The sequence below is a fragment of the Hemiscyllium ocellatum genome, chromosome 1 (genome assembly GCF_020745735.1).
Source record: "Hemiscyllium ocellatum isolate sHemOce1 chromosome 1, sHemOce1.pat.X.cur, whole genome shotgun sequence".
Classification (NCBI taxonomy): domain Eukaryota; kingdom Metazoa; phylum Chordata; class Chondrichthyes; order Orectolobiformes; family Hemiscylliidae; genus Hemiscyllium; species Hemiscyllium ocellatum.
Window position 1 is genome coordinate 75,573,224 of NC_083401.1, and position 21,059 is coordinate 75,594,282.

A 21,059-nucleotide genomic window follows, 5' to 3' on the forward strand; every position below is an offset into this window, starting at 1 on the left:
TCCACACATCAAGAATGACTGAACACTCTTAGCGTTGCACATGGCAAAAATTTACAGGATTATGAGCCACCTGTTTAGCTACATTACAAATGCTTCTGCTGTAGACAACAAATCCTGATGAGGGATTTGAACCAGGTGCTTGTGGCCTAAACAGAATTAAACTACCACTGCACCACAATACCACCCTCAACTAGACTTGAGGATTTTCAAAATTAGGAAATGTGTAATTTTATTCTCCTAAAATGTATTACCAAGAACATAAAAAAAAGTCAACACTGCACAGCTCAGTAATACAGTTCAAAAATAACAGCATGGAACATATTTTTTATGTAATCAGACACAAATAGGGATTTTTTTGCTCAACTACAGGTTGATAAATGGACAGAAGAGATAGGTCTGTTTTAATGTGTGCTGTACCTCGTATGATCTAACAATTGATATTGGCTTCATGGTCACCATTAGACTCTCAATTTCAGATAGTTATTAAATTCAAATTTCATAATTTTCAATGTTGGGATTCGAATCTAAGAAGCATTACCTTAGTTTTGGAATTAATGGGAGATAGTGACGACTATCGATGCTGGAGAAGCCAGGGTCGATAAAGTGTGGTGCTGGAAACAGCACAGCAGGTCAGGCAGCATCTGAGGAGCAGGAGAGTCAACGTTTCAGATGAAAGGTTACGCCTGAAACGTCGACTCTCTTGCTCCTTAGAGGCTGACCTGCTGTGCTTTTTCCAGCGCCACACTTTCTGGATTTAAGAGTCTATCAATAGACTTGGGCCTCTCATCATTAACTATATTCAAATGTCGTTGTTTCCATTGTCGTCCAAGGCAGACAGCTCCAAATTCCCCAACCCACTCAGGAATTTCCCTTCATCTCTGTCCTGAAACAGCAATCACTAATTTGAAAGCAGCATCCCCTAGTTCAGGATTCACCCGAAGGAAACATCATTTCCACATCTACCTTGTCAAGACCATTCAGGATTTTACGAATTTCAATCAATCACCCCCACTCTTCTAAAGTCCAGTGAAAACAATCCCAGAGCCAAGAGTGTGGTGCTGGAAAAGTACAGCAAGTCAGGCAGCATCCAAGGAGCAGGAGAATTGACGTTTCGGGTACAAGCCCTTCATCAGGAATGAGGCTTGTAGGCTGAGGGCCAGCAACTTGTTCATTCCATGTATCAATCTAGTGAACCCCCACTGAGTTGATTCTGATGCATTGTTACATCCTTCCTTAATTAAGGAGAATAAAAGTGCACACAATTGAGATGTAGTCTAACTGATTTCCTGTACAGATGAAATGCAACTTCTTTAATTTTACATTCAATTCCTCTTGTGGTCAAGAATAGCATTCAGTTAGGCTTCTTGTTTCCATGCTGTACCTGCGTTATAACATGGAGAAAGTAAGGACTGCAGATACTGGAGAAGTCAGAGTCGGAAAGTGAGGCGCTGGAAAAAGCACAGCAGGTCAGGCAGCATCTGAGAACCAAGGGAGTCGACAGCTCGGATAAAGGGTTATGCCCAACACATTGACTCTCCTGCTCCTTGGATGTGCCTAAATTGCAGGCCAGTGCCACCCTTTTCAAACTCTGCATTCTAACATTTCTGGCTCATATACCACAACATCTTGATATCTTTGCATTTTTGAATTCTGCATTAGGTGTGATTTAATAACACTTTTTTTTCCTTCCTGTCGAAGTGAACAACTTTATATTTTCCACTTTATATATTCCATCGGTTATATTTTTGCCCACTCACTCAATCTATCTGTATTTGTCTGCAACAAATTATATAATTATATGAATAATAGTTTTACTGAAAATTATTTGAATCAAAGCTACTGACAATTTGAATAGACCAATATATGTAGTTTAGAGATGTTCACCCACTTGACTTTTATTAAAAGTCAAAACCTAGGAGGATGAAGAACTTCAACAATATATCAGTATGCTCATTTTTACCCTTGTGTGGGAAGATCAGTTTACAACTGAATATTAATCGAAATGAATATTATAGTGAAAACACAACATAGGGACTATTAATCTTTAATTCCATCACATGACTCAACATTGAGGACTTTCATTTGAAAGAAGGAAACATAAAATGAGGCAGTATCGTGTTTTAATTGTTTTTTTTCCCCACAGGATGAGGGCATTGCTGACCAGACCAGCATTTATTGCTCATCCCTGGTTGTCTGGGAGATGGTGGTGAGCTGCCTTCTTGAACCATGGCATTCCATAGTCCCACCCACTGGAGTATTGAGGAAGGACTTGCAGAATCTTGACCCTGATAACACAGTGAGCAGCCTTGAAACCGCCCACTTCTAGTTTCAATAAAGGTGAAACAAGTACAGACCATTGTGCGAAACCCATTCGGGAGAAGAGTTGATCATTTAAATATTATAATTATGCCACCTGATTTCATTTTGACATTAATTCTAACTCTCAATCTTTAGGCCCATTAAGTTTTCCTACTAAATTTTCTCTAGAGATAGTTGTATTTATTTACTCTCTTCCTTGTACCCCTTGACTAATCAATATTTTTGGAAGGTTATTCATGTCGCCTACCATGCAGACTGATGTAAATTAGTTACTCAACTTCTCTCCCATCTCCTGCTTCCCCATCCTTGTGGTCCAAGGGGCCTAAGTTTAGTTCCACGCTTCCTTTTTATACATTTAAAGAATTTTAATCTCACATAATTATATTTATATTTCCTGTCCATCTTAATATTATATGCAAACTTATCATCTAAAGGTTATTTTCATCATTTTCTTTGATTAGTTCGTAAACATTCCCAATCCTCTGGTTTACCACTAATCTTTGCCACATTGCATCATTTTTTCTTTCAATCTGATACAATCCTTAACTTCACTGGTCAATTTATCCTCTTCCTGGAATCTTTCTTCCTTGCCGGGATATATCACTATTGTAAGCCATGAACTATTCTCTAAATGGTATGCCATGTTAAATTCTTTTCTCATCCTACTCCAGCCAGCTTCGTCCTCATTCCTCTGCACTTACATTTGTCTAAGAATAGCAGAGTCATTTCGGATTTAACTTCTCTCTCTCAAATTCAGTGCTAAATTCTACCATGTTATGGTCACTGTTTTCTAGGGAATCTTTTACTATGAGATCATTAATTAAACTTGCCTTATTAAACATCAGATCCAAAATACCTGATCCTTAGTTTGATCCACAACATATTGCCCTTGTAGAAAGTCCCAAATACACTCTATGAATTCCTCCTTGTTAGTATCTCTGGTAATCTAAGATTAAAGTCATCTATGATTAATGTACTGCCTTTTTTGCATACCCTCTAATTATTGATGTATTGTTTATAGTATATAGCTACTATTGGGATTACAGACAACTTCTATAAGACCATAAAACATAGGAATAGAAGCAGAATATTCTGCCTGTTGAGTCTGAGATGATGGCTGATTTGATAACCTTCAACTACACTGTCCTGCCTTTTGCCCACAAATCTGGAGCTCCTTATTGATTAAAAATCTATGTCAGCCTTGACTATACTTAATGACAGCCATGGGCAGTAACAAATTCTACAGATTCACAACACTGAGAATAAAAGTCATTTAATGTAGTGGCCAAGGCTTGTATTGATGCCAATATAGTCTCTGATGTTTACCATGCTAAGTGCAAGCTCACTTTGTGTATCGATTGCCTGACCAAATATATTGGCTAGACATTTCATGGATTTTGTCTGACATAGTTTAGTAAATTACCCTTAGTCCATTAGAATACTGTACCTGGCTTCTTTTTGGATGTAGATCCTTATGACATTGAAGCACTTACTCTAGTCTTTGCTTTCTGCATTGGAAGTTCCAATGTCCTCTGGTGCTATATGCCTTGCATATAATGCTAAAATTGGAGCATCTTCTTCGCGTGTGTGTAGGATGAACCACCCATATAGTTTAATAGACTTAATTGGCTATTGTGCTGAAGATAGTCTGTAGATACTAGTTTATTCATCAGTATAGCTTTGTATTTGCATTGGCTTTGTAGCAATTTTTTTTGTTGTAACCTTGGGTTGGTCCAAGAGGTCTTTTTGGAACACGTCCATTGGAGTAGGTATTATCATGTACTTGATTATTTGTTGCTGTCAAGTTGTAAATATGTCCCGCATATCAGCATCCACTTACAAATTGGTCAATTATTTCTGTTAGCTGTTAGCTAAAGGAGCTGAATTTCACATGGTGCATCTTGAAATGGAGTTACCTGTATCTTTCCCTTTGTATAATCCATTCAGATGGAGGTAAGAAATAACATCTTTCAATCTAAGATAATCTCTTGATACTACACTTATTTCAGCACATACTAACAAAGTTCTCCACCACCCTTTTCTTCCTGACTGTTGTTATTTTGAAAAGTCACATATCCCTGATTATTAGTTCCCAGCTGTGAATATCTTATAACCATGTCTCTGCAATGGTTATAGAATCACACCAATTCATCTCTATTTGTGCAATTAATTCAATTATTTTGTTCCAAATACTATGTGCCGCTAATTTTGCCTTTGTACCTTCTTCCCCTTTTGATCCTATTTACTGCTGTTTTCTGTGCTTGTACACTGTCTCTTCCTGTTCCACTCTGGGTATCTTTAACCAAGTAGCTGCCCTGTAATGCAATCATACCTTTTGCTTTGTAAGTGTCTAATTGCCCCACCCCCAAACCCTCCATGTCCTCCATTTCCAGTTTCCCCCTGCCAGCACTTCCTCTCTCCTAACCACTATTAATTTGAAAAACTATCTACAGCCCTAGCTATCTGATTTGCCAGGTTACTGGTCCTAACATGGATGGAGGGAATTAGTTGAAAGTATTCCATTCATAGAATCAGGCAGTTACAAAAGATACTTAGTTAACGTGACTATTAGTCATGGAATAGATGTAGGAGCAGAATTAGGCCATTCAGCCCATTGAGTCCGCTCCACCATTCAATTATAGCTGATGTGTTCCTCAGTCCCATTCTCCTGCCTTCATTCGAGAAGCCTTGATTCCCTTACTAATCAAAAACCTATCTATCTGTCTTAAACACACTGAATGACTTGGCCTCTACAGCCTCAGTGGCAATGAGTTCCAGAGTCACCATCTTCTAGCTGAAGAAATTCCTCCTCATCTCAGTTCTAAAGGGTCATCGTATCATCCTGAGGCGGTGCCCTTTGGTGGTAATTTCTCCTACTTGTGGAAGCATCATCTCTACCTTCATGCTATCCAGGTCTTTCAGTGCTCTAAGTTTCAATGAGATCACCTTCCCCACATTCTTCTAAACTCTCAAATACAGTCCCAGAGTCCACAACTGCTCCTCTTTTGACAATCCCTTGACCCCAGGATCATTCTTGTAAACTTCCTCTAGACCCCCTCCAATATCAGCACATCCTTCCTTAGATAAAGGGCCCAAAACTGCTCACAACATTCCAAATGTGATCTGACCCACAGCCTTATACAGCTTCAGCAGTACATCCGTGCTCTTGTATACTAGCTGACTCCCTTTGCACTTAAGATTTCTGAAGCCTTTCCCTTTTAGAAAATAATCAACAGCTCTATTCTTCCTACCAAAACTAACACTTCCCACTTTCCCACATTGTATTCTATCTGCCTCTTTGTTCACTCGCCTAGTATGTTCAAGTCCTTCTACAGCCTCCCTACTTCTTCAACATTACCGGTCTCTTCCCCCTCTTTGTGTATCATCTGCAAACTTAGCAGCAATGCTCTCAGTTCCTTCATCCAGATTGTTAACGTATAAACAATAACATTCTACAGCTCTGTGATGTACCCTTCCCTGTAATAAATCAAAATAAACCCAGACAGGTATGTGCTGCAATGCCTATCGTTCCCAGGCCTGGACAAACAGAGCTCCACCATTGCCCTGACATTGTTCCTCCTTTTCCCATTGACCCTCTTCCCCATTTACTGCCTTCACTTCAGTTGAAGACCTTACACTACAATCATTAACCTTGGTTTAAAACCCTATCACTACTTGGGTAAAGCAGCAATTCCTTTCTCGAGCACCTGGGAGAAGTCAAACTTGCCAGTGTGCCCCTCTTGTACATAGCCAGTTATCTGAAGGTTTCCATTTCTTGATTGGGTACAACCTAATTCCAGCAGGATGTGCTTTTAATGCGATTCACATGTAGTTGATTGACTTTGTAGTATCAGCAATCAAGAAAAGTTGGAGGTTCTTGTTCAGGTTGGAGAACCTAATTTGTAAGGTTTATACCACCATTAGGATTCTGAATCACCCAGTTAAGATTCCCCCCACCTACATTTCATCTCTCCTTCTGGGACAGCAAGATTCCACCCATTAACTTTGTTTCTCTCTCAAGTTCTAGCAGCATCTGGAGAGTTCTTTCAGCAATCTTTGTTCCCGAGAACACCTACTTTAAAAATTCAGCTTTTGTTTCATACAAATGGGAAACCATCTGTTACAGTACGACAAGCAGCAAAGGTACAATTTACTTTTCATTGGTCCTCTATGCCCCAATTTCTGTCAGAGAAACCATATCAGAAAACGATTCTCACACTGACTATCAATATTTGGGGATATTTCCACCTTAACATTTGCCAAAAGTTGCGAGATATATATGGTTTCAGAAATAACCAAGTTTTACTCTAAAGTGCAGAGGGGAACCCAGCAGTTTGCAAGTCATATTCTGGATATGTTGCAGATATTTGGTGACTGCTCATAATCAAGAAAGTTAGCCTTTTTATTTGTTGATTCCAGCTCATGCCAGTTAGACATGGGCGTGGATGTTTCTTTGAAGTGTGAGTTTACAAATGAAATCATCAGACCCTAAATCGCTGAATCATCAAGGGACTTCTGATGAAACAGGCTGAAAATGTACAGCAGGCTGTTCACAAAACAAAAATGTCTTTAACAAAGAGACAAAAAGTATATTTAAAACTATTGTGCAACTTTTACAAAGTACTCTAAAGTAATGACTGCACAGAAGCATACCCATGGGCCCAAGATGTACATATCAATGTTTATGCTCCACACAAATTGCTTCCCACTCTTCATCTACCCAGCTCCCTTCAAATTGGCTTCACATTAATCTAACTTCCCTCAATAGCTGCTACGGTATTCACTTCAACTAATTCTCAAGGTAGTGAGTTCTAACCACTCTCCAGGCAAAGATATTTTTCCTGAATTCCCTAATAGACCTTTAATAAACCTATTTCATATTTATGGCCTCACCTGCAAATATAAAGATCTCTACATCTACCTCATCTAACCCATCCATTATCTCAAAGACCTTTACCAGATCCCATCTTAGTCTATTCTTTTGCAGAGAAAAGCTCCTTATTTTTTCCTTTTTTAGTAAGTAACATATACTGTCACTTATGATATAAATGCAATTTGTTTTGTATTTTTGCAATGACTCTACAGCCTTTTAACAAAGAGATGAGGTTCAATTCAGGCTTTACATTACAGGGTAAGAAACAAAAAGCAGAGGACCACAAATTAACCCAAATGCTTTGTTTTATATTGAAAGACCACCCATGGGCTAGGTAAAATTTCCAATGTTAGGATTAGCGTGGTGCTGGAAAAGCACAGCAAGTCAGGCAGCATCCGAGGAGCAGAAAAATTGAAGGGCTTTTGCCCGAAATGTCTAAGATTTCAATTTTGCCAAATAGTGCTGAGAGTCAGAGATGTACAGCATGGAAACAGATCCTTCGGTCCAACTCGTCCAGGCCAACCAGGTATCCTAAATTAATCTAGTTGTACTTGTCAGCACTTGGCCCATATACCTCTAAACCCTTCCTATTCATATACACGTCCAGAAGACTTTTATATGTTGTAATCGTACCAACCTCCCCCACTTCCTGTGGCAGCTTATTCCATATACACACCACTTTACATGAAAAGGTTGCCCCTTAGGTACCTTTTAAATCTTTCCCCTCTCACCTTAAACCTATAGTCACTAGTTCTGCACTCCCCCACCTCAGGGAAAATACCTTGTGTATTTACCCTATCTCTGCCCCTCACGATCTTATAAACCTCTATAAGATTACCCCTCAGTCTCCGATGCTCCAGGGAAAACAGCCCCAGCCTATTCAGCCTCTCCCTGTAGCTCCAACCCTGGCAACATCCTTGTAAGTCTTTTCTGAACCCTTTCAAGTTTCACGACATCCTTCTCATATTCTTAGCTAAGGAAGAGTTCTAAAGTGTCACATGGACCCACAGATGACTAGGAACCTATTGACTGCATCGTACCTGCATCTTAGAAATGGCTCAAATCTCAACTGTTTGACTGCTGATAATTAATTTTGATCAACTAGGGCTACTTGAATAATATAGCTAAAGGCTATATTGAAGAACAACCTGTGATTTTCATTTTCTTATTTTGCAATGTCAATGTGACACAAAATTGTCAATCCATAGTCATCTCCTACATAAACTGCCATTCAGGCCTCACTAAATTTGACCAAAAAGAATTGCAAAGTTTTTGGACTTTCTTCTTGCTACTCAGTTTATAAATGATGCAAGACAAGCTGTGTCTTTTTGCTTTTTCAGCATTCTGTCAAGAAATCTTTCATTTCAGGCTGAGTGCAGCATCCTGACAGTGCAAATATTTATTGGTTTTTGGAGCTCAGATAAGTGTGGTAGGTACCTCAAGTTGTTTCTGGTAAATTATATTGTAAGTAAAGGGCAGCTATCAATACCATATTAGCCCATTCCTGAAGAAGGGCTTATGCTCGAAACATCGATTCTCCTGCTGCATGGATGCTGCCTGACCTGCAACGCTTTTCCAGCAACACATTTTTCAGCTCAATACCATATTAGACCCTTGTACTCATAAGTATGCAAGCTTCACTTTGTAGTGGTGGTGTGCTTATTGAAAGCCCTCTTTACTTTGGCTGCAAAGCATCAGCAACATTGTTTGAAAAACAATTTCCAGCCTACAGGCTTGTTTGCCAAACATTACTGGCTGTTCGTCCTAGATTTGGTTTAAGCACAAAGACACCAGAATGTAAACATCAAGTGCTGCAACACGCCCTTTTCCATCTTAAAGATAACTATAAACTAAACAACCAAATGTCTGGGAAGTGAATTTACATGGCTTGCACTTAACAGAAAATGAAAACACAAAAATGTGTCAGATTCCAAAGTCAGCTCAGGAAACTCAGATGAGCAAACAAATTAAAAATCAATAAATTAGGCTGTTGGTGCCTAATGCTTACAAAGTAGAAGCTCATGAGTTTGATTTTTTTAAATTCACTCATGGGATGTGGATGTCACCAATATTTATTGCCTGCCCCTAGTTGCCCTTGAGAAGATGGAGAGCTGCCTTCTGGAACTGCTGCAGTGTTGTGGGTTGACTGTCAATGCTGATAGGGAGGGAGTTACAGGACTTTGACACAGCAACAGTGAAAAGAATAGCCATTTCTTTCCAAGTCTGGATTGAGAGTGGCTTGGTGGGGAACGTGCCAATGGTGGTTTCTTCATCTATTGGATGCCCTTGTCCTTTTAATGGTGGTGGGGGTGGGTTTAGAAGGTGCTGTCAAAAATAAGCCTGGGTGAACTTCTGCTGTACATCGTGTAGATAGAATACACTCCTTCAACTGAGAGATGTAGTTAGTGAATGTTTGTAGATATGGTGCCAGTCAGGTGGCTGCTTTGTCCTGGATGGTGTCAAGCTTCTTGAGTGTTGTTGGATCTGCACTCATCCAGAAAAATGGCAACCATTCCGTCATACTCCTGACTTATGGTGGTGAACAGGCTTAGGAACATCAGGATGAGAGTTACTTGTTGCAAGGTTTCCTAGCCTCTTGTAGCCACTGCACTTCTATGACTAAGTACACCAGTTCACATTCTTATCAATGGAAATCCCTAAGGATTTTGATAGTTGGGGATTTGTTGATGGTAATGTCATCGAATGTCAAAGGGTGATGGTTGCCTGGGATTTTTGTGGCATAAACATTACTTGCCACTTATCAGCCCAAACCTGGATACTGTCCAGGTCTTACTGTATTTGAGCATGGATGTTTCAATACCCAAGGAGTCATAAATGGTGCTGAGCATTATGCAGGGATCACTCAAATTTGACGTGATGATTGAGAAAAAGTCAGCAATGGAACAGCTGAAGACAGTTGGGCCTTGGATAATACCCTGAGGAATCCCAGTGATGTGCTTGAGTTGAATGACTGACCTCCATCACCCACAACCTTTGGATCAGGTATGACTCTAACCAGCAGAAAACCTTTCCTCTGATTCCCATTAACACTAGTTTGTTGAGGATCCATGATGCCCCACCTAGTCAAAGGTGGCCTTGTTACCAGGGGCAGTCGGTCTCACCTCATGTCTGAAATTCAGCTCTTTTCTACATGTCCTTAGTTTTTAATCCACCATCAAAAAGTAAGTGGTTTAAATGGGTTTTCTGTTACTAAGTTAACTTTTGTTTGAAGAATACCACAAAAATTAGATCAGAATTTGATTATCACTGTCATGTTGAAACTTTTATTATTTAATCTTTTGATTGGCTGGAGATCAGGTATGAGTGAATTTTACAGATATATTTTCTGCTATAGAACTTCATAGTTTGGTAAGTTTATTGGAGGACATGAAAGTAGGTAAATTTAGATTTTAAGTTGTAAATGTTATTATTACTTTACAAACAAATTTATAATGCTGTAGCATGGTTTGTAATGAAATGGTGCATTTGCAGTTCTGATCGAGGAATGAAAGCTCTGCTGATAAAGGCAGTGGTGGCTAATAAAATGTTCAAATTATAAACAGAAAATAGTTATGGTGCTAATCTTCCATGGGCAGTGTAATTGCAACACTTTTATAGGGAACATTGAGAGCAAATTCACAGCATGCTTTCAAAAGGAGCTGGAAGAATTCTTTACTGTCTCCAGCATAACCACTTGCATATGGACACAGCAAGTCGGGTATAAACCTTCCAGATCTAATATGATCCTTTTTCGGGTCAGTTTTTCCCTGACTCATGTTATTTTCTCTGTTTATTTGTCTGAATTTTGTAAGGCTTGACAGGTGGTGGTGATAGATGGGGACTATTCATCAATTATACCATGACATCAGAAGACAGTGTTAATGGACTAAATGGTTTCTTCCCATCTTTTGATTTTATACGTTTATGTTGAAAGAAGAGGGCCATATTAGACCAAAGCACTCTTGTTAAAAAAAAAGCAACACTACAAATATTAAAAAGTATAATTAGCTTAATCATAAACATTAAATAGATGACCAGATAATAATTGTTCTTGATGGCAGTGCAAATAACATTCTTTCATCCTTGATAACCAACAGAAACTTCCATCCTGCTGAGTCTATCCATTATATTTACTGCATATATTTTACAGCTTATTTTTCCTAATCTTAGAATAAATGTCATATAAATAATACTTGGATAGGTCTTGGTGAACTGAACAGAATGTTATTAAAAAGAAACAAAATCCAGCTGTTCACAGAAACAGTATTCAAAAATAAATCTATATTGGTTCAGTGGCAGACAATTTCATACTTAACAGCACTTTAGCAAAATATACATGGGTCAAAATGAATAAGTGACAACTTACCTGGAAAAACTCTTAAACCATTGTTTTCCTCCATATTAATGACCAATGCTCCAGCAGTAATGCTGAAGATCTGACGAGGAGCAAAGTTTAGTCCATCTGTAACCTGGAAGTTAAATCCACCTGACATGGCTCCTGGGGGTAAAAAAAAAACAAACAATCAGAATGGCAAACTGAATATATTAAAAACTTCATTTCAGGAAAGCAACTCATTTAACCAGGGGCATCCCAGAAGTTCCTGACTCTCAGCCTTACCATCCATCTAAATTTCTGGGTCAAGGGTACTCCCAAAAAGCAGGTATGGGCTTCCTCCATTTGTGATACTCCTTTGGCATTCACACTACAAGGCCAAGAATTTCAGAGCAACATTAAACCACCAGGTGAAATTCCTAACAAACCCAGGAAATGGGAGTCTGGTAGATAATACCATCTAGCGTCTTCCAGTCATAGCAAACAGCACTTATCCTCTCATTTGACAAGAAAAAGTTCAGGGACCAAATGCAAGATGATCTTCTTGGGTTCTCCACCAAAGGCAGTCAGACCCACAGCACCATGATTGTCACCACTGATAGGGCAAAGACTAGCGACCCAAATCTACTCCCATGAAATACAGATTAAACCCATACTTCTGGCAGCAATGCTAGCTGTCACTTCATTTGAGTCAACTGACCTCTTTGCCTGTATTAGGACCAGAACTTCGTTGGCCATCAAGTCCCTGAAGTAGAACGTAAACTCAGGGCCTCTGGCTCAGAGGCAGCAACACTACCCACTGGACCACAAAATATCCTGAAATCAGATTCTTCACTAAATTCCAACTCAATCAATATTTTGTCTGCTTCCCAGTACACTCATTAGGAACTTTCAGAATGAAGTCTTAATAATTAAGATTGTTAGAAAGTAATGAAGACAAGCAAGATTTAATTAGCCATCATTCCTACTTGTCCATCATTCACTTTATTATTTAAGCTTGTTCAATATCAAAAGGGATTAATTTGTAGGAATTGACAAACAACAACAAAAAAGACATATCTTAAAGACAGAAGAGGTAATTAACTCAACCCTTGAATTGTTAATATTTCTCTGGTGAAATTTCAAGCATAAAGGAGGCATTTTAACTCAAACTGCAAAACTACTAGCCCTCTTATGTATTACAATGGTTTGACCCCTCTGCTTAAATTTTGGGCTTCTCTCTAGCCTATCACTTGTGGAAAAGGATTTCTTCTAAGTAGCCCACTTGATGGTTCCAGCATTGAACTTAAATTAGTATCTCTGTTGCACATGAATTTGTTTTTTGCTCTTTTACCTGTAAGGAATCAACAGTCATGTTTAGCTTCAAAACTTTCAATACCTAACATAATAACATTAAAAGATCATATTCAATAAACTTAGATAAAAGGGACCAGTTTTATCTTTCAGGATGGCCCATCATATTTAGATTAAGTGACTCATTATTACTTAACAACTTGATTCTCCGAGTCATAAAGTTAGTTTCATGACGTGTGTGTGTGTGTGTGTGTGTGTGTGTGGTTTTTTTTTTGTATAGCAAATGACAGGAGTGTCAGCAGTGTTGTTAACCAGGCATTGACACTTTTTGCAGGAAAGATTCTGTTGAAGAAAATTCAAGTGTGTGTGAATACCAAAAGGCATATTTGGACCGATGACATCCAAAAAACAAAAGTGGACAATGCCAAGGTACAGGAACTGGATGGAGAGTTTTGGCAGGTAGGAGCAGCGAGAGTTTAAAGTGGCAGATGAATAGAGGGTCTAGATGTAAGGCAGGGATGTAAAGTGGGATCAGATAAGGGTATGGAACTATCTGGAAGTGAGACACCTGAAGTTGCAGAGGATGGGGCAATCATGGTGCAGGACATTGCACAGTTGGGGATGTGAGCTGTGACACTGTAGGTACATGACCTATTAATCTAAAAGGTTGACAATAGCATGGTCTAGAAGGGTTTCTATTATGTGCACAAGACAGGAGTGGCACTGAAGAGGAGTGAAGTTGTGTTGATAATTGAGATGTCTAATGGAGGAAGATCAACTTGGAAGTCCCATCATATAATTCTGAGATGACAGCTGTTCAAAGTCAAAAATAGCAGCTCTGGCTTTGCACACATTGATCTGTCGAATCACACAAGTGTCGCAATGCACAAAGAGGCCATGCAGCCCAAACTGCTGATGCCAGCTTTCTAAATGAGTACTGCGACGTAGTGCCATTCTTCTGCTTTTACCCCTTACTCTTGCACATTATTTAAATTGAAACCATCATCAAATGTCCTTTGGAATGCCTCAATTGAACCTGCCTCCAACATACTTCCAGGCAATGCATTCTAGACCCAAATCACTCATTGTGTGAATAAGATTCCTCCCATATTTTCTCTCCTTGAATATTTTTTAAGACTGAGGTAGATAGACACTTGATTATCAAATGGGGTTAAAAATGATAGGGGAAGTGCAGGAACACAGTTGAGCCATGATCTTATAGAATGGCTGAGCAGGCTCAAAGGGCAGTGTAGCCTACTCTTGCTTGTCCTGTTGCATGTTTATACCTTGCATTTGCTCCTTTTGGATAGGTTGTATCATCTAGACCTTGTGACCATAATCTTTGATTTGAAGATGGATGGAGAAGGTTGAGTTAGATATAATCAATGTGTAATTGGAAACAGACCTAGTGCTTTTTGTTGGTTCACAAGAATTGACATCATATGCAGAGGAGGATAAACAAGTGAGTTCCTGCTTATAGCAACTATGAACCAAAAGAAAATACAGCCAGAAGTGTACCATGAGGATTAAATTCACTGCAGGAGATCAGAATAGCTGAATAGAATCATAGAGATAGATTTTCCTGCTCCTCTACAAATGGAGTAGAAATTGGGAAGAGAGTTCTAAAGGAAGAGATGAGGAAGATGACTGGAAAAATTGTGGGTGCTGCTTTAAGATTGAAGGCAGGAATATATTGGGAACCAATGAGAACAAGATCTACTGCCTGTCCCTACTTACAAGCTATTTGGCAGTGATGTCATAATCCCAGCCAATAGTAACATTGGACAGGTTCTAGAGTGAAACCTGGATAGACAGACCACAAGTTTTAATTTTACTATTTGTTTACCATGTCAATCACTGACCATTTCACAAGAGGCTGCCAACGTACTTTCTAAAAACATAGAAACCTATAATAAGAAAAAAAAAGTGAGCTTTGTTACACCATACAAAAAAAACCTTTTTGAAAGTGGTCAATTACAATTATCAAAAATAAAGTTTTGACCCTCAAAACCAATCTTGCAGACACTCAAACCTCATTAAAATTGAGATAAGGTAACTCTTTAAAGTTCCTTGTTCCCTTGGCATGGATGTGATTGGTTTCTTTAAGGATTTTTATTTATTTAATGCTATTTTCTATAGTTAGGGTGTCTTTGCGTTATTCTTAGAGAACTCTTAAGTCAGCTCACTTACACCTTAGCATGTTTCAGGTTTTCTACGGCCTTGACACCACAAAAAGGTTCTGTTTCTGGGGTTTCTCTCTTACTGACTTCTATGCCACTCAGGATTACTTTTCTTCTGCCTGACTGTTTTGGAGACGCTAAACCAATAGCAGATCTACTGTTTTGACCTTTTTCTCTCCAAATGAAATAGTGGCACTTTTATATGTCTTTGACCTTCCATATCACTGGACATGTGCCCATCGTGCCACTGCTGGCTTTTGCAAAAGCAATGCTGCCAGTTTCACTATGCTGCCCTTTTCGCCCCTAGCCATCTATTATTTTTCTATGAAGTACATACTAAGTCACTATGGAAAGCCAAATTTGAATCTGCTGTATATTTTCCATTGTGAAGGATTTTCCTCGTGACGCAATTGCTTCTTTTGTCAATGGTTAAATGGATGTCTTCTAGATCTTAACCCCTTTTGCCAGTGCAAATGGATTCTCCTTATGTTTCTGTTTAGACCTACGAATTTTAATGAATCTACTGCCTTCACTTTTCTGGATTGGGAGTTCTCAGACTCAGATCCACTCATGAATTCTGCAAATTTACCAACCATCACTCTGTGATTTTCTGCACCTTTTCATCACATTCCTTATTGGTAGTAGTATACATTCCATTCAATAAAATGCAGGTACTGACATTCTTCAGAAACCTAAAAGGTGAATGTGAAACCATAACATTTCCAGTGGCAACACTCTGTGGGTTGAACGATACGCTATTCTATAGCCATGGAAGCATTGAAATAATGTAACACAAATTATTGTGAATGGCTGACGTCCATGATATTGCTCATGGAGAGAAAAATGTATATTTAAACCAAATTCCACCACCTTTCCAACTCACATTATTAACTTTGCAGATTCTACTTTTTTCTGTGCCTTTTCTTCCCAGGGAGATATATCTTTTTAAGAATGAAAGTAAAATGAAAATGGATTGGAGGTGGGATAAGGAAACATGTTAAAAATTCATTTCCTCTACTTCAACTGAAGAAACATCAGTAGTCTCCCCAATGACCATAACGTGGTAAAAGTGAAACATCTGGGTTTGAGAAAATTCACAGATACTTGTGCAGATAGGGCTCTTGCACTGAGGCATCCTTATGGAGCTGAACAAAAAAAATCCAAATTTTGCTTTGATGTAATTATTCTGACAATGAGTAAGGAAAATGGATGCAGGATAGGAAAGTATTAGATGCTTGATTGGACTGTGACTCATTAGATTAGATTAGTTACAGTGTGGAAACGCCCTTTGGCCCAACAAGCCCACACCGACCCGCCAAAGCGTATACCACCCAGACCCATTCCCCTACATTTCACCCATTCACCTAACACTACGGGCAATTTAGCATGGCCAATTCACCTAACCTGCACATTTTTGGATTGTGGGAGGAAATCGGAGCACCTGGAGGAAACCCATGCAGACACGGGGAAAATGTGCAAACTCCACAGAGAGTTGCCTGAGGCAGGAACTGAACTCGGGTCTCTGGCGCTGTGAGGCAGCAGTGCTAACCACTGTGCCGCCCATTATCTTGATTAGCACAAACATTTAAATTAACATGTGTATTGACAAAAGCAGTAGTGTTTAAAGTAAGCTTATTTTAACAGAAGAAAGTTAATTCAAATTATCATGTGTATTGACAAAAGCAGTAATGTTTAAATTAAGCTTATTTTAACAGAAGAAAGTTAATTCATGTGCTGATATGATTAAATTCCTAAAATATTTATTCATTAACTGCATTTTAGAATTTTAAAAAATATGGAAAGTATTCTGCCTGGAGGTCAGTGTTGAGTAGTGTCCCGCAGGGCTGTGTTCTTGGGCCTCTGCTCTTTGTAGTTTTTATAAATGACTTGAATGAGGAGGTTGAGGGGTGGGTTAGTAAATTTGCTGATGGCACAAAGGTTGGAGGTGTCTTTGATAGTATTGAGGGCTATTGCAGGCTGCAGCGCAACGTAGACAAGATGTAGGGCTGGGCTGAAAAATGGTAGATGGAATTAAACCTGGATAAATGCGAAGTGATGCATTTTTGAAGGTTGAATTTAAATTCTGAATATAGGATTAAAGACAGGATTCTTGGCAGTGTGGAGGAACAGGGGGATCTTGGTGTTCAAGTGCATAGATCCCTCAACAGGTGCCACCCAAATGGATAGGGTTGTTAAGAAAGCATATGGTGTTTTGGCTTTCATTAACAGGGAGATCGAGTTCAAGAGTCGCAAGGTTTTGCTGCATCTCTACAAGTCCCTGGTGAGACCACACTTGGAATATTGTGTCTAGTTCTGGTCGTCCTATTATAGGAAAAATACGGAGGCTTTGGAGAGGGTGCAAAGAAGGTTCACCAGGATGCTGCCGGGACTGGAGGGCTTGTTTTATGAAGAGAGGTTAACTAAGCTCGGACCTTTCTCTCTAGAGAGGAGGAGGAAGAGAGGTGACCTGATCGAGCTATAAAGGTAATGAGAGGAATAGTTAGAGTCAATAGCCAGAGATGTTTCCCCAGGGAAGGATTGACTGGCAAGAGGGAGTCATAGTTTTAAGATATTAAGAGGAAGGTATAGAGGAAATGTCAGAGATAGGTTCTTTACACAGAGTTGTGAATGCATGGAATGCATTGCCAGCGGTGGTGGTGGAAGCAGAGTCATTAAGGACATTTAAACGACTGCTGGACATGCACATGTACAGCAGTGAATTGAGGGGTGTGTAGGTTAGGTTATTTTGTTTTAGATTAGGAATAACCCTCAGCACCAAAAGGCCTATTCTGTGCTGTATCTATGAATACAATGCTGTTATGGTAAATATACCATCATTCTGATAACATTTTTCCTATTGACTGAAGAGCACCTCACACTCCAATTAATATAAGACCTTTCCTTCTGTTTTCAAATTACTTCAAAATTATCAAAGACTATGTCACTCAATGACCATCTTACCATGATCACAAATGTACTCCCTTCAGCTATTCTGAATCCACATCAAGAGGACATTAAAAAAAGCTGTAATATTTTCACCTAAGTGTGTTGTCAAATTCATTTTGTCTACTATAAACAGAGTACATCATGAACACCCTCAGAACACACTTACATCTGTTAAGTGGATGGAAATAAGACACTCAGCAGCCAGACAACAGAGTTATGAAACATAAGTCATCTCCCACAGATACTCATAAATGTGTCATCTATTCTATTTAGGATCAGGGCTTCCCCTAATTAAAAAGCAAATGCTTATTTGCAGCAGTCACAGGTCAAAAGAAACATTCGAATGAATTGTAACAGAGTATAATCACTCAAGATTTGGAATGAATTCACTGTAGGCTATTATAATAATTAACATAGGGAAATAGTATTATTTCATTTCAATTATATTTACACCACAATAAAGAACATTTGAATTACCTAATTCTTTTAACAAACTGTTCTTCTTCTTCTTCCAAAGTAAAGCTAACATTTTCAACCAAATTGCAGGACATTTAAAAACTTGATCTGCCCAATAGCTAGCAACTGTTTCTTGCGAGAAATGCAATGGGAAATATTTTGTGGAAAATTATCACGGGTTTGATATCTTCCAGTTTGTACATTTAAATTAACAGGACAAATATTCGTAAAATAGTAATCCCTCCAATTAGTAGTTGGAAATACAACTGGAGAGGTGTTAATCAAAACAATCCAATGGAAAGCAATTGAAAAATTAAATTATCAAATTAAGAATAAAAACACTGCACACATTTAGGTGTCTGAAACAGAAATAGAAAATGTGTATGAGGTGCAAAACCTGCTCATTCACCTCTGTTCAATGTCCCAAATATACACGTACCTCCTTAAATCTAGGATATTATATTAATTGTGTCCTTATTTCTACATGAAGAGATCAAATGCAGATTAGTTAATTGCTTTTTAATCTTCAAACATCTTTTATTTTGTTTGCCAATGAATTTACCTCTCTGCAGCATGCCAAGTAACTCTTTCTGACCTCTCCAAGTCTGACCTATAACTGAGCTTCAGGAACAATATTTTTCTGGGTATTTTTCTGGCCTTTTGTTTGAACCTTAATGTAAGTAACTTTGATTTTAGTGGTTATTTACTTGTTTGTCAGGTATGTGGGAAGTGTCTGTTAGTGTTCAGAGAAGGGAGACACGTTAACATTCCAGTTATAGAATCTGCATCATAAGGTCGTTCTGACAAAAAAAAAGTGTAATTTTGGGGCTGTGAGGGTATTTACTTGTGAGTGGCCCATTTACTTGCTCCAGCAGGATTTTATCATTACTCTTCTGAAATGTCCACCTAAATCAGATAGGAGTCACATACTTAAATGCCAACCGTGATTCTATTAGGTGAACTGAGCAGTCTGACTCATTGAGCGTGGCTATGATTTCAAGTTGAAGAGATCTCAAAAAGGTTAAACTTTCCTCATGAGACCCAGAAATGTAGGAATCTTGGTTTTTAATCCCAGGATCCTCCACAATTTTCCATTTGTGAGAGTGTGCTAAGATCCCCTCCTCACCACTTATCTTCCTGTCGGAGAGTCACACAAACCTAAGCATGTGGTCACCGGCCAGCTAGGTCTTGGCCCATTTTGGAAAGCCTGCCTGAGATTTCAATGAGACTCAGGCGTTAAGCCTAATGCTGATGACAATGACTTGGTGTGATGGTACCCCAGCCCTAAACTGACCCACCTGTTGCACTCAGTTAAAATGCTCCCTCCTAGTGATGCTGATTAGAGGTTTCCCGTTGCAGGACTAACACTACCCACGGAGTTCAGTTTCATTTCAGATTTGCATCGAAAGATTTGCACTCTTTCCTCCCCCTGCAATTTCCACTACCTCACTTTTTCCTGGTTACTCGGTTGGTTTATTTGCATGTTCTTTTAAGTCTTTGAATTGACTCTGCCATTATAACAAAATAAAATCCCTTCCTTTATTGTCAACAGGTTGAAAGCTATTTAAGCCATTCATCTCCTTCCAGAATGGAATGCGTCCAGTGAATTTACAAGCCTTGTTTTGCAGTGTCTTTTAGGTTTTCAATGGCTTTTTGGTCCAGTGAAGTTCTGCATCTGTGGGGCCTGCTCATTGTTTGATTAGATATTAAACGTCAAAAGTCAATGTTACTGCAAATTCAAGGCTCCTAGAAGGAGGGTACATGCCTCAACTGAGCATGTCATTTCCCAACTTGTTCATAACTACAGGTTAGTTCAATAATATCATAGTTGCATTCCAGCTAAACCCTGCTTAATAGAAACAATGGGACTTATGGGAAAAAGGGCAAAAAATTGACACTCATGATCGCTCAAAAATCACCCAAAAGTATAGCTAAGTATAGCATAGCTTGAATGAAGGTTGAAATCATATTAATTAACAGAAGAATATTTAACACAGTACATTTAAAAAAATGTAAAAAGCTGCTCTGTACAGTACCCCTCACAAAAAGATGCTCTGTCAGCACACGTGCAGAATGGCACAGACACTCTAGCGCTGATATTGCACATGGGGGGACACCAGCGCATGCCTAGAATGGCAACACCAGCACATATGCTGAACACTGCAGAGGTTTCGGCATGCACATCAGCGCATGTGCAGAATGGCACGAAGACCGGTGTTGATGCCGCACATGCTCAGAATTGCCCAGATACTGTGCATGTGCAGATCGGCACCGAAGTTTCAGTGTACAGAATGAAGCACACAAACCTATCCCCACAGGAATCGCACTGTTGTTGACGGAGGTAAGAATTCTCTAAAATACTGCTCCCTAATTCTTTAATGACTTTATAACCTAATTGTGCTGCTGAAACGTGCGTTATCCCAGAACTACCTGTATATGCACATGTGCACATATTTCAATAAAAGCAAATTACTGGGGGATGATGGAATCTGAAACCAAAAGAGAAAATGCTGGAAAATCTCAGCAGGTCTGGCAGCATCTGTAAGGAGAGAAATGAGCTGACGTTGAGTCTAACTGACCTTTTGTCAAAGCTGGAGAGAAAAGAGCTGACATTTCGAGTCTAACTGACCCTTTGTCAAAACTTTGACAAAGGGTCAGT

The 21,059-nt window shown here is 39.1% G+C and overlaps 1 protein-coding gene across 1 annotated transcript in view; it reads right to left on the minus strand.

Moving 5' to 3' along the window:
• The window catches only part of cspg4ba (chondroitin sulfate proteoglycan 4ba), a 105,884-nt gene that overhangs the window by 29,763 nt on the left and 55,062 nt on the right, over positions 1 to 21,059 (minus strand). The window contains exon 7 of the mRNA XM_060822822.1: positions 11,559 to 11,690. Within this exon, the coding sequence (XP_060678805.1) occupies positions 11,559 to 11,690 (132 nt within the window). The remainder of the gene's footprint in view (positions 1 to 11,558; positions 11,691 to 21,059) is intronic.